Consider the following 14954-nt stretch of genomic DNA (forward strand, 5'->3'; position numbering starts at 1 on the left):
GACTACCCATGTTGCTTTTTTAAATGGTCAATAGTGTAACAGGATCTCAGAATATGGGTATAATAGAGGTACAGTCCTATGTTCTAATTTTGTGGGGTTTTGACATATTCCAGCATGAGTATTGTAAGGAGGCTAGCATAATGATACTTGTTGTGTGCTGTCTGACTGACTGCCTAAAACCATACTTGGAATTTAAGGGCAGATAGGTAGTTATACTGAGGATGTGTTGAATGAGGCTCTACAAGGGTAACAATGAGGAAAAACTAGTAATTAGTCATATAAAGCTTAAGTCTTCCTTGCTGTAATTTGAGGAGACATGTAAGCTTGTTACTGTCAGCTGGGTATCAACAATCTGAACTGGGAAAAGATGTGCTCAATAACACTCCCTTGTGATTTGCTTTCTTAATTGAAACTACTAGTACTATTTTGTTCTATATAATCTCTAAATTCTAAGAGGAAAAAGGAATTGATACCTCCTCTAGGAAAAAATAAAAATCTGAATGTTGTAACAGCTTAAGGAAGAACACCTTTATATCCTTCTTTTTCTTCATTTGAGTTCCTCTTAAGCATCCTAAAGTTCATAGCGTGGGAGACATTCTTAAAATGAAAGGATACTTGTGGCCTTATGCATAAAGCGGTGGATAGAGCTGCTTTTCTGGAAATCTACAAATACAAACAAAAGATGGTAAAAATACATCATGTATTGCGGTATGAATTCCTGAGAACTGCTTGTTCTCAAAATCATTGCATCAGTTATGAATTTGTAAGTTAGGATCACATACCTGAAAAGATGAGTTATCTGTAATGTTTGTAGACTACTTTTGTCCTCTTATTTTACACATGCAAAAACCATTAGATTGGCAAGTGTAAAGTATTTACGTTTTAGTGTGATTAACTTTCTAAATTTAGAAGTTATAGTGGAAGCTATAAAACTTGAAATTTGACCTTAAATAAATTTAACTTTTAATCTTAAGATGCTCTGCTTTGAGAGTGAAGACTCTCTGATCCTAGCTAATTCTGTAATGAATATTTCAGCTACTGATACCAACTTCTTTCTCCTCTCTAAGGTGGCAGTGGCGACAAAGAATCCGACTGTATCTTGAAGGAACTGGTATTAACCCAACCCCTGTAGATTTACATGAACAGCAGCTAAGCCAAGAGCAACACAGCAGGGCTCACATAAATGAAAGAATCCAGGATCAAAGTAGGTTAAAATCTGACAAGAATATAATCACTTTGCTATGATAACTTGGAATAGGAGATAAAGATTTGTAAGAATTAAAGTATTTGAAGTCTGGTTGTTGTATTTGAGAGACAGGGAGAGACAACTGTCATTAGCTGAAGACCTAGATTAAGGTTTTTTTAGAAGGGAGTATTTTTTGTTTCTATAAGTTTATTCTGGACTGCACACTTGGAACCAGTTTTCAGTATTAACAGTTCATTTAGACATGTTTGTAAATAGTATTATCTGCTGGCTGAGCTTTTTTAAAAATTATGTCTCTTAGGGCTACTACAGACACTTGGGGTTACCACGTTAACATTTTACCATGTGTTTAGCTGCTCTACACTAAAAGCGTGTGTGTGTGCGTGTGCATGTGCTCTTGTGCTAAATTTGAGGTGGATTCCTTTACAATTGAAAAAGCTGGTCATAGAGTGCCACCAAGCAAATGAGGAATTAGAAGTGAGAATCTCTTCCTGGGTAACTCTTTGGCCATCAGACACCTTTGACTGTTTTTTGTTTGATGGATTGAAGATGCACAATTCGATCCTTAACCTGTGTCTAGCACTGCATTTCCTCACCGAGAAGTCCTTAGTCAACAGGAACAATTTGTTAATCCCCCTTAATTACCCTGTGGTATAAAGTCAAATTCTTTGAACTTTATCAAAAATGTCTGTTCAGTCACTGTCGGTGAATTTAACTAGGCTGACAGAGTGACTGACAGAAGAGAAGATTTCGATCTGTCTGATTGCCCATGAGTTTTCAGGGAAAGCAATGTCTGAACATAAATGTCATTGCCTTATTGACCTTGGTTCAAATATTTGTAGTCTCCAGTAAAGGACAGTGACTGGCTACAGCCTAAACCAGTGAAAAATTGAGTCCTTGAAGAAAATGGAGCACTAGGCCTAGAACACAAACACAGGCAGTAGAGTGTATACTCCAATGAGTCGTGAATTGGTTTTGAAAACCTAGGGTTAGAGCAATGATTCAAAACTGTTACATTCAATATCTGCAGGATCTGACATTTCTGGTCCACACCTTCTACCAGTGAGAGCACTCAATGAAGTCTTCATTGGGGAATCTCTTTCATCCAGGTATGTTTAATTGTTTGTTGTTGCAGCAAGGCACAATTGACGTAATTTCTTTTTATTACATTGCAGCGGACAGTCAGTGTTGGGATGTCTTTGCTGTCAAATTTGAGTTCTAGTACATGAATATATAACATTGATTGTATTGTTCCTCATTACAAAGTGTATTTTCAGAGATGTAAGTGCAGTGATGTTAATTTCTGGTTTTCAACCTTCCTGTCTAGCCATTCTTTCATTATTCCTGGCTGTTTTCTTTCCTCTTCATTGTTTATTCTTTTCCTGGATAGTTCTTGTGTAACCATATGCCTTCAGTTGCTACCTTACAGCGGACTGAAGATTTAAATATCTGTCCTTAAACTGCCTCCTCTCCTGCATCTCTTCTTAAATACCTTTTCATAAGCTTTTTGCATGACCAAGCAGAAGTAGATTTAGCTATTAGTACTCCTTGCGTTGCCTCTTTGTCATTAGAGGCAAAGGTATCAGCCTGCTTTTGGCAGAAGCTTTGTTATTGTGGGAAAACACTCATTCCTTGTTTTAAGAAATGAGTTTGTATCAAAGCCTGGTACTGCATTATCCGGGATACCTTTTGACCGTCCTTTCTGTTCTGAAGATTAGTGTGTTTCTGCCAGCTGAATGATTCCCTGCCAGCGAGGAATGTGACTGGGGCTGTGGGAAAGGAGTTAAAACATGATCTTTGGTCAAGATTTGGCCAAACTTTTACTTGTACTTCATATCCCTTTTCCCTTTAGTCTGTATCTTTTTAAAAGAACCCAAGCAAACAAAACTTTATAGAGTGTAACATCTTCTTGTGTTTGTACAGTGCCTGGGACACTGTGGTTGTTTTTGGAAACAGTATAAATGTTCCTTGAGTGCTTTATCTTCCATCTGGACTGCAGCCTCAGACTGGCAGAAGGAATTAGTCTCAAAGAGATACATATTTTGCTCTCTACTTAATCAAACCTAACTTTATCAAAATTCTAAGTAGTTTCTTTAACATGCAGTGACAGGAACACAAAGCTGCTTTCCAACACTTTGTAATAGCCCTCTCTTTACTTCAGAGTGTCACAAACACTTTTTTCTCTTTGTTTCCAGTATATTTGAGAAGCATTGAGGAACAAATCTCTAGTAGTAAATATTGTGTTAACAGAACCTTAACACTTGAAGACTTAAATAATGATGTCACACAGATGAATCTTCTGTAAGGTTCAAATACACAAGTCTGTTGTATATTAATACAAAATGGCTCTACGTGCTCCTTCCAAGGTCTTATTCTGCATGTCAGTTAAGACAACAAGGAAACTGAAGGAAAAAAAGACGACAAACAAAACCCTTTCATACCCAGCTTGCAAAAATTATCTTAAACTGAATCAAGCTGCACACCTGTGTTCTTAATTTGCTACCAGTTTTTTCATCTTCCCATCTTCTCAGAAGTGAGTACATGAAATACCCTTAGTTACCAAGAGTCTAAACTATTTGACACTAAATATTCAAGAAGTGTATTTCTAGTTGAAATGAAACATACTAGTTGACTGAAACATTCATCACCTAAACCAGCTCAGTAATCTGCTTTTACTAAGAAAGGTAAAACTCAGTCATGCTGAACACAGTGAAGGTGGTGTTTTCCTAAGAGGTCTCTATTAATCTGAAGACTATGTCATACTGTTTGAATTAGGCACTACGAACATCAGTAACTTTTGTACATAAATACACCCCTGGATGTTCTGAAGCTTACAGAGACAGGCTGTCTGGTCTCTCTAAGCCTGACATTAGGAATCCCCTGATATATGAATAATACCATGCAGAATGATAATCATGCTTCAAGACCTCCTGCATTTGAGTTTTAGAAAGAATTTGCCCTGGAGAGAAACGTTGTTGACTGTTGTAAAACTAAAACTGTTCATGAAGAATCACAGTGGATTTTTAATTACTAAAGTGATCAAGATTTCAGCTTGAAGCCATGCTATTACTTACTGATGTTGGAGTGCTTTACCTCTTGGTGTTCCCTGATGTAATTTTATGAGACCAAATCACAGCATAAACACAGGTTTTCGGTAGTTCAACAGTTAGCAAGGAAGGTAATGTATTTGTAGTTTCATTTGTAAGTCCAGCAAACCCTGCTTGTATATAAAGCTTTTCCCAGATGAACCACAGAGTTCTTTGTGCATAATTTAATATGAAAAGTGGCTGCAGAAAAATTGCCTAGAACTTCATGCTGCAAATCACTTCTGTTCGTTATAAAAACTGATATAAAACACATATAAAAAAATATGAATCAAAAGTGGCTGCTGAATCAGAAGCACACTGCAAAACCTGTGAAATTGTCATCCAGATTTGAAACTAGCCCCGCTAAATTTTTATGTGCCTGATAAGGCTATGTGTTCTGTCTTATTCAGGGAGAACTTTAAGTCCTGCAAACCCAGTTTTAAATTCTCGCTTCATAGGGCCTCCTATTATGAGATATCAGTTGATGATGGTCCTTGGGAAAAACAGAAGAGTTCAGGGCTTAATGTGTGTACTGGAACAGGATCAAAAGCATGGTAAGTGAATGTTACTGCTTTGATATGAAATACTGCTTCAGATAAGCTAGATGGACCAATTTTGCTTAAGCATTTTGTCCATACTGAGAATCTCTTGGGCTATGGATAAGTCAGTGCATGTCAGTTATGTCCAAATTTCTCATTGTCAGTGTGGTTCAAAGCTTTCTCGGGTGTATGAGAGCAGCAGAGCACCCCTCACTTGTAGGTATGGAAAGAAGAAATGAAAGGGTGAGGAGCTGAGGCATTGAGACTGAAGTTTACCTTAGATGTAATTTTGGTGAAAGAGGTTGCATGCCACGCATGGAGATGAATGGTTGGAGGTGGAAAGGGAAAGAGATTCTGTTCTGACTTGCAGAGCATATTGGGGGGATCTGCGAACTACTCTTGTTGGCTAAAATTAAAATGCTTGGATGAAGTAGCTCAGAAAACTTACAAAAATATAAGCTCTAAGAAGAATGGGAAAACATGTACTTAGAAACAGTGTGAAGTGTTCTCTGGCACATCTATTGTCCATTCTACTTCCAAGCCTCTTGCCTCTTTCAAACTTAATTGAAAGGACACAGTCTCTTTGCCAAAATATTCCCCTTAAACAAAGACAGGCATATCTAAGCAGAGCTGTGCTAGCTTAATCAAAGGGATAAATTATCTTAACTTTAGTTTAAACAAGCAGCAGTCCTGCATGTAAGTCTAATCAATTTCATTTTGAGATGTGAGAGACATGTACAGTGAGAGCCTCTTTCATTTGGAAATATGGCTGGGCTTATAGTTTAAAGTTGTACAACAGGCCCTGGATTTATGTGGCAGGCTAAGATGAACTAAAACTGAAGCTTTTCATTAAATTCAAAAATGAATATTCATGCTGTAACCATGGTTACTGGGTTTTACTCTTCATTGTAATTCAGAACTTTGTATTCAGTCAGCATAACTGGGTCCTGGAGGCTGCCAAGGATGAAGTTGGCAGACTGCTAGGGGAACTTTCCTAGTGTTCAGTACCTTGGGAATGTACAGTCTTAGTTCAAAGCTGTTCTTATGCTTTTCATTTGCTTATATACTCCGTACTGTGCAATCCCAGAATGAGGGACCAAACTCCAGGATTGCCCATTTCCATTGCTGTAATCAGTTTGTACTGCTGGACAACTACAGTGATCTTCCTTAGCTTGTGGTTTAGAGGCTCTCCTGGGATTTCAGACCCCTTGGACTGAGAGGCATTTAAATGTCCAAGTGCTCACTTCAGCTGCCAAATATTGCAAAAAAGGCCATCTTGTTGAGAGAGAGAAAACAATTTCACAAACTGTGCCATCCCAGTTTCTTGCTAGCATCTGCTCAGGCTTGCAGGTAGGCAATAAGTATATGAGAGCGGCCCTTGGACAACCACCCTTCAGCAGCTCTGTAGTCTGTTAGATGTATAGCGGATGTCTGTTGCAGACTTGGGTATTTTACTCCCATGACAGAAGTGCTGGACTGAGGATTTTAAGCTGTATTGAGACCTGGGCAACTGAGATGTTCAAAGTCATGCACCGAGGCTGTGATTAGTACCTAATCCCTTTTGAGCCTGGGCACAGGAGGGAGACTTTTATTGGAGTTTAGGCTTGGTTCAGACTGAGGCTTTATGGCTGACTTGTGCATCCAAATACGGCAAAGGCAAAAGTGTCTGATCTGACTGTTCTTTTCTATATAGACTGATTCTTGTGAGATTGAAGCCTGCCCATTAGGGTACAGACGAAGACGCGTAATATTTGTAAAGAAGTGTTGGGTCCCATAAATAAGAACTAACAGAAGGAATTAATTAGAGGTGGATAGAAGGGATAAGAACACACAATCTGCAGAACTGTCATGCTTCAGTGTTTTTTAATGCAGAATTAAATCAGCAATTACTGGAGTTTTAAGGCAGGAGGATTAATGATAAGGAGACTACATCCTGTGTGCCGTGCTCTTCTTTCCTGAAGACTTCACATGCCTTTTGTCAAACCAAGACTTAATTTAAGGCATTTTTTTGAAGAAACTGATTTCAGCTCACACTTAATAGCATTTTTTTTTAACTTGATGTTGAACATAGTTCTTCATTTGCATGCAAGATTTTTTGCTTTGGTTTTGTTTTGTTTTCTTCCCAAGTTGTATGGCTTAGCAAACAAGATTTCTACTTCTCTGTCTAGGTCCTATAATATTAACAAGGTTGCACATCAAGCTGTTGAAGAGATCCTTAAGATCGGTGAGTGAACAGTGTGGCTTTACTGGCCAAATTTATGTAAAGATACAAATGTCTAATTGGAGCTCTCTCTTTTGGCTCAACAGCTAAAAAGCATGGAAGTTTGAATATGCCGTTGAACACAGAACTAGTACAAAAAGGTTAGTGAAAAAGGCAAGATTTCTTTAAGGTATCTTAACTTTGACCTGTTCATTTTGTTTGTACTCTTAATTCTCAGCACTACTTTTTGTATATTGGCACTCTTGCAGTATTAGTCTTTCATACAAACATTATTTAGGCACATTTGGTGAAAAATGTCTTGACTATTTGAAAGCACTTATTTGGACTTTTATATGTATAGATCTTCAGGAGAATTTCAGTTCTCCTAAGATTTGAGACACTTAATGTATTTGATCACCTGAACAGAGCTGTTGAGTGTAATGCAATAGAACTGAAGGAAATCATCTGTAAAATTAATTTTTTTTGCAGGTGAAGCCTGTTGAGCATCTGGCAAGACTCAATATTCCCTCTTGGTAGGGAAGCTGCTCTTTCCTGCAGGGATTTGTGTTTCTGAGAAGAACTGATTTTCTCTGGAAGAAACTAATGGCTGATTTCTCTATTTACAGTAACAAATGATTACAATGAGTCCCTGCTCTACAGTCCAGAAGAACCAAAGATGTTTTTCAGTATTCGAGAACCTATTGTAAACAGAGTTTTCTCAAGTAGCCGGCAGCGTGGCTTCTCTTCCAAGTAAGAGCTGGCTGTAGAAATCACTGAAGAGTTATTTCATTACGTGTATTTGTCAAAGTACAAGTAATCCAGGAGTTTTCCTTGAAGTGTTTCAACATCCAGTTTGTGTTTTGAGAGGCTTGAGTATTGTTTGCATAACAGGAAGAAAATGTTTCCAAGTTGTCCTACACCTTTTTAATGTTTGATCCATGCACAATCTTACAGAATAAGAGTCTCACTCTGCCCAGTTTTGGGTGTGTGCCATTTACCTCAGTATGAGATACAGGATTGACAAACTGGTGTGAATTCAGGAAAGGGCCACTGAGATGGTTAGAGGGCCAAAACACACAGTATATAAAGAAGAGACTCAAACGGTTCTTTTCTTTAGCCTGGAGGAGACAAGACTAAGCAGGGTGGATCCAGTTGCTGTCTTCAGCTACCAATAGATGGTTACAGAGGAGACTGAGTTTAACTTTTCAGAGCAGAATATGAGGCAACAGCCAGGATTTTGTGAGACGTAAGATTCTGATGATAAAAAAAGGAGAAAAAAATTCACAGTGAGAATGGTCAGGCAGTAGAACAGGTTGCCCAGAGATTGTGCTATCACTGTCCTTGGAGATACTCAAAACTTGACTGGTCAAGGTCCTAAGCAACCTAATCTGTCTTAAAGTAAGTCCTGCTTTGAGTGGAACATTGGACTAGATGCCCTTCCAAACTAGATTATTTGGTAAATCTGCCATTTTAACATTTAACATGTTAAATTCATCTCTAAGTATGCTCCTATGTGATTAAACCTTTACTGACCCATGCAAAGGAATGTCCAAGAACCCATCTTTCTGTTCAGAAAAGTGCTTGTGTGAAATACTTAATTTTTTAAAGTATTTTGTGAAAACTTTTTTTTTTGGGTTTTTGCAGAGTCTGTGTCCGTTCCCGTTGTTGGGATGCATGTATGGTTGTAGATGGAGGAACATCTTTTGAGTTCAATGATGGGGCGATAGCTTCAATAATGATCGATACAGAGGATGCACTATGCACTGTTCTGCTGGAAGAATGAAGGTCCCTAGTGTTTTCTGCTGAAACAATTCTGGATCCAGACAGAGAACTCCTGGAGATAGACAGCATATCACGGTGCTGCACTATGTTGGAAGATGGCCTTTTTGGACGCAAGAACATTTGGAGGAAGCTTGGGATGCTTTTCATTCCTTTGGGTTGGAGAAACCTTAGCCTGATATTTAAGCTCTTTTTGTATGTGGTGTGAAAGAAATATGTGTGAAGTCTTACCTCTAACTTCAGTGAAAATTGACATTTTAACCTGTAAGGCAAACATGAAAGAACATCTTTTTAGACACAGGTAAATGGGTTCAAGTGTAAAGTCAGTAGCATTAAATATTCAGATGTACAGTTTTTTAGTAACAGTCTGGGACTGATGAAACTAAACACCTTCATACATACACTTTTGTAGAAAAGTAGACTGTCAATCTAGCAATTTGATGCAAGGATATGTAGATTTTGGTAAATCCTGATGTTGATGTAATAGAAATGGAAATACAAACCTTTTATATGCTTTTCAAAAATTTTACAACTTTGTAGTTTCATACAACTTGTGACAATTTTTTTTTGCTCTTCCAGTATTTTTTCTACTTTGTAAATTTACATCAAAAGTAGAAGTCTGGTTTAATCACATCTTGAATGAGGTAGCTCTTGCCTTTTCTCTAGTGAGAGATGTGAAACCCAAGGGTTTTCTTAGCCCTTTAACAGGAATACACAAACTATAAGAAACATGTTGAAGTAAGATATACTCCTTCACTGAATGGATTAGCTGTCTAGCAGGTGTTCAGTCACAGTAGTGTATGTAGGTGGTTATCATTAAGAAAGATACTTGGCCATCTTAAGTTGAATTGTTTGGAATTTTAGGTTCTGAATTTCTTTATAATTGAAGAAGAATAAGATATGCTGGGTGCTAGTAGTTGGAGCACAAGTTAATACCTATATCTCTCCCAGTTTTCCAAGTGTGCATTTCAAACTTCCCAAGAAGGTTTACATTTCCAATGCTATGCTGAATTCTACTGATACTTAATTGGCAATAAATTAATTTTAATTTTATGTGCTGCTGATCACGTGTTAGGTAAGTTAGCAAGTTGATAATAGTAAAAAAGCTCTGCTTATACAAGAGGAAGTGACTTTTTAGGTGTTTTAACAAAACTGTGAACTATGACTGCCTTTGAAAGTCTGTGCTGATAATAGCATAGATGAGGGGGCAGAATTTGACAAAATGAAGATTCCTGCAGCAGGAACTCTTCTGCTACATGACTTGAAACAAATTAGTTTTGTTCCATCTACAACAAATTTCCAAAAGTGAGTTTTCTTCAAAATACTTTTGCATGAAGAGACTTCTGTAGCAGATGTTATCAGGTCTAATGGAAATGTTCTCCAGTGTGGCAAATCAGTGTATCTGTTGCCAATCACAAAACGTAAACTGATCTTTACAGGTGGAGGAAGGGGATAAAGGATTTTTTCCTTCTACTACTTTAGTGTTTGTGTTCACTCTAATCAATTTAGACAAAATTGATTTGACCAGACCATTCAGTTCTCAGAAAGTGGGATACTGATGGAGGTTTTTGAGTAAGCTATCAGTGTTTGTGTACATTTCACTTTAAGTGTGCTGCAGAATGAGTTACTTACAGCTTCTGCTTGAGTTATCACAATTGCAGACCAGAAGAGGAGAATCAAAGTATCCAAATACTTGTTCAAAACTTGCTAAGTTCAGGAACTATCAGAATAAAGCTTTTAATGTCTAAAATAATCTGTAAAACTAAAGGTAAAGATGCAAAAAGACTAATCTTTCTTTATAAAGTTGGCTGCTCAGAGAGTTACTCCTAAACCATCTGTAACTAGTTAAGGATGGTTTATGTGCCTCTGTCTAGTACACTAGTCAGTATGCTGTTAAGATCCAAAAAACACACCAATGCCATTAACACTAATTTATGACTTCCTAAAACTTCACCACTGTGTTAGATCAGAGGTTTAGGTATTGAAAGTGTCCTTGAATTACCTGCATAGGTAAATTTACAGCAGAAACCCTGTCTCCTACTTACAAGACATTTCTGTGCTGTAATGAATGTTGTAATGGAGACTGATTAGTCTGACCAGGGTGGACACCTCTTAAAGATGCCTGTCGTTCTGTATTATCAATGCTGAGACCAAAAGGCAATGTTTTCAGGCCCTATACACCCAAAGTATGATCTGGTTTAGGGCTTACTAAGATTTCCCAGTAAAATTCTTAACTTAGCAAAATGGAAACCCAGCCTACTCATGAGTGGCCTCTACTGGTTTTGTCTATACTTAATTGCACTTCTGTTGAAGCATTTACTGGTGAATGGTTGATTTAAATAACTAGGATAATTCAGAGATCTATAATAGATAATCAGTAAGCAGCTACCTTTTTTTATTAAAGAATTGTAGAATCCTTTTTAAGCATCCTTTGTTACAAAGGATTGCAGTACAGACAACTTACCTGGTAGACAGTATTCCATGACAGGACTGAGTATTGGTTTAACACTGATTTAATCTGCCTGGACTGGCAGTGAACTCTGCAGCTTTTCTACCTGCTGAATCAAATCCATGGTTTTTTCATTCAGTGCCAGTCCACACTGTGTTCTGCTAAACTAGACCTGTCATTCTTGGCTTTTTTTAAAAAAGTGGTGTTTATACATTATGTAATAAAAATTAAAAACTTAATAGGTGCATGAAGCTGTCCTGTGCCTTATTTCAATTTTCAAGTGTTTCATGTGCTCAGCATCTACTCATTTACCATGCAGTTTGTTTTAAATAATAGTTTGTAAGCCTTTACACTTTGAAGTAAAATGAAGAGACTTATCTATGTAGCAGGTTTTGGTATGGATTGCTTGGAGCTACCAAGTAACTTTTTCCAGTTAGGTGCACCTTACCTAGAGGACTTCCATTATGTGCCTGCTACAGCTGCCATTATAACCAATAGATCTGCAATAAAATGGTTGTCCTCTTGTAACACTGAACCTGTTACTTAAAAAACCCCACAAGTTCAAGACAATTCTTTCTGGCTAAAGCCATACTACTACCCAAATTCTCTATGGGGTTTTAGAGCACAGTCTATTAAATGCTAAATGTATTGGTGACAACACCCTGTCCTCTAAACCACCGTTGTTTAGACATTGCTTGGACAAATGTCTCTTTTTTAAACTCATGACACAAAGTTGGTGGCAAGTCAGGGAAAGTGTTCACCCATCCATCAGTCATTGTGTACAGTCTAGCAATTCCTTAGATCTTTATTAAATGCAAGAGAATTTGTATGGGGTTACATTATGCATAGGGAGAAGAATTTACAATACTGTTGCACTACAAAGATTTAGGTTTTTTCTTGGAAGTAATTTAAGGCATAAACCTAAGGCTGCAAACCGTGAAGCAGTAGAATATCCAGTATCCTACAACCTCCCATCACTTCTCCATTCCAGCTTTCACAAGGTATGTTGCCCATTCACTCCTTCATAAGGGGTACAAGCCCATAAGTGACTCCAGTGTTACTTACACTTAAATTTAATGAAAAAACAAACCAACTTAGAACAAAATAACAAGATAATGCTGTATTTGCTATACTATAGAAAGACCAAGTTAAATCTCAGTTTCTCAACTAACACTTATAACTGCTGGAACATTACAGGCTTATGCATGAGGACCTTGACAATAGACCCAGATAAGAGTTTTTTTAAAATTAATTACGTGTCCCTGTCCTTAGTTTGGTGGTGTTACAAACAACCAACACTAGTGGTTAGAGTTACCAATACAGGAAGTGAGATGATACTATAGACATAAGCTATTATAAAAGAGAAATTGATGTCTTAAGATAGCACCAAAGCATGTCTTCCTTTCAGCGCTTTGTACTGGAGTCCCAGGTTTTGGTTCAAGATCTAGAACCATTTGAGCCCTCCTCCTGCAAGACTTCTGCCAATTTATCAGTTGCAGCTGAAAGATGTTATTTAAAGGAATTGAGAACATTGTAAAGAAGTTTTATCTGAGATAAAGCTCACAGAAGCTACATTAAGGTTCTGTGATATTTAATCAGAAAACATAGCACCACAACCTCGAACAATTGATAACTAGCATCTGCTTTTACAAATGCTTATTCTGAATGGGCTTTTCAGACTATATTTTGTTAACAATGAAGAATACTAAACAGAGATGTTGCCTTTGTGGCCTGCTAAAGAAAAACTTCACTGTAGCTCCTTTATACTGCTGCTTAACTTGTACAATATTGAGCTACCTCTTAACTGCTTTTGTTTAGACATCCTTTTCCCTATTTACTGTTTTCAGGTTTGGTAGATTCAGAATCAGTCCTCTCTCCCTCTAATAGCCAGTAGCTTCTCATCTTACTGTAGATCTTGTTCAGCTGAGGATTTGAATAGGTTTTATACCATTATTCATTTTGAGTTCAGTCCTCTCTCCCTCTAATAGCCAGTAGCTTCTCATCTTACTGTAGATCTTGTTCAACTGAGGATTTGAATAGGTTTTATACCATTATTCATTTTGAGTTCTGCAAACACACATGAAAATTTCTTAATAAGATACCTACCAACTCTACAAGCTGTTTCAGGAGCTGTAGAGCTGGAAGAGTTAACCAAAAGCACCTTTAGAACACCTTAGAGCAACAAAAGCTGCATCAGAACCTGATAGAGGCTGACATTCTTTAATTACAATTATTAAAAAAATGCTCCCCTGGAAAAAAATTCTGCAATTGCTCACACATCAGGTTTCTAAAGGTTTTAAGTAAAAAAATATGAAACTTCATTAAGGCATAAGACCAAATTAGAATGCTTTTTACAGTAACAGTACTATGATTAAAGGTGCTCCAGCACTGTGCTTCTTAAGGAGCTTCACAACACAGAGTGTATCCATCACATCCAGTGCATTGTATATGATCATAGGCCAGTAGGATTACACAGCGTCAATCTGCATTTGATACCCCAAATCTCACAGTTCATTTTACTGCTAGCAGTTGGCCTTGCAATAGTTGTAAGGGGTATACTATTGATCATCACATTAGGAAATGTTTCCCTGAGGACCTGTAGGGCGCCATCAGTCACTATTCCAAATACCTGAAGAGTCTTTAATGTTGGAATTTCACCAAGTTCTCTAAAAAAGAAAAATACAAAATTAATTGTAAACCTGAAAAGATATTTTTTCCAGTTTGTACCCAAACAATATAACTGCATTTCTATGAATTGTTTTGAAGTAGGGTAACTATTTAGTCTAAATCCTCCTTCCTACTTTTTAAAAACACATGTTTAATTGAAACTAGTTCTCTGCACTGATAATTCAGGAAACCTGCTAAATAAATTGCTTCTTGCTGTTCTCTTTCACACACAGAGTGAAAACAAACTAGTTCTTCCCCTGTCATTTCCCTCGACTTAACTAGGAAAAGTGGAAGAAATTGTGCCAGATGAAGTTTCAGGATGTAGCTTAGAGGGCAAAAGCCCCTAGGTACTAGAGTCTCCAATTTGTTACAACTTTTTGGCAAATAGCCAGCCCTGGCTTCTTGATTGCTTCAGATTTGCCCAGTCATGGGAACTTTGTATCTAAAAGAAAGTATTGGACACAATTGGAAAGCAGATACACACAAGCTATCACCACAACTGCACACACTGCTACAAAAAAAGTTCTTCAGATTCCCATTTTGGTAGTCCTATTCCTCTCAACCTTTTTCTTGTTGATCATTTCCTTAGAACTGTCATCCTTCCCGAGATGATTAAGACTGATAGCTGCTATATCAATAAAAGGCAGGAAAAACCCACAAGCAAGTAACTCAGCCATGTTTCAGTGGCAACCAATAACTGGTACAGGTGCACACAAAAGCAAAGGAATATAAACAGATTGGCTAGTCAGCAAGCACTGTCAAGTCTTAACTTTTCCAAAGGACTATACCTTCCTTGCTGCATAATTGAAAGCCTAATATTAACACTGATACTGATCATTGGCAGGACTGGAACATTCAGCTGTACCTCACAGTAATGAGTACCAGTAGTGTAATGCCATTAAAGGAAGTCCGATGCATGCACTGAGCAGCAAGTTCCACAAGCACAGACTGACATTACAAAAAGATCTCAGACACCTTTCGTTTCAGTCTGGATTCTCAAAGGTGCATGCTCTAGCAGTCATGTTATTTT

The 14954-nt window shown here is 37.5% G+C and overlaps 1 protein-coding gene across 2 annotated transcripts in view; it reads left to right on the forward strand.

Annotated features, from left to right (window-relative positions):
- NADK2 (NAD kinase 2, mitochondrial) overlaps positions 1 to 8851 on the forward strand; it is a 29996-nt gene extending 21145 nt beyond the window's left edge. The window contains exons 6-12 of one of the 2 annotated variants that reach the window (XM_086479644.1): positions 1068 to 1204; positions 2235 to 2313; positions 4701 to 4844; positions 6998 to 7053; positions 7137 to 7190; positions 7656 to 7779; positions 8674 to 8851. In XM_086479644.1, the coding sequence (XP_086335770.1) occupies positions 1068 to 1204; positions 2235 to 2313; positions 4701 to 4844; positions 6998 to 7053; positions 7137 to 7190; positions 7656 to 7779; positions 8674 to 8812 (733 nt within the window). In that variant the 3' untranslated portion in view covers positions 8813 to 8851. The remainder of the gene's footprint in view (positions 1 to 1067; positions 1205 to 2234; positions 2314 to 4700; positions 4845 to 6997; positions 7054 to 7136; positions 7191 to 7655; positions 7780 to 8673) is intronic. The other variant, XM_009961862.2, reaches the window with a different exon arrangement.
- Positions 8852 to 14954: the final 6103 nt, after the last annotated feature.

This window comes from Leptosomus discolor, chromosome Z, assembly GCF_034619465.1.
Source record: "Leptosomus discolor isolate bLepDis1 chromosome Z, bLepDis1.hap2, whole genome shotgun sequence".
NCBI lineage: Eukaryota > Metazoa > Chordata > Aves > Leptosomiformes > Leptosomidae > Leptosomus > Leptosomus discolor.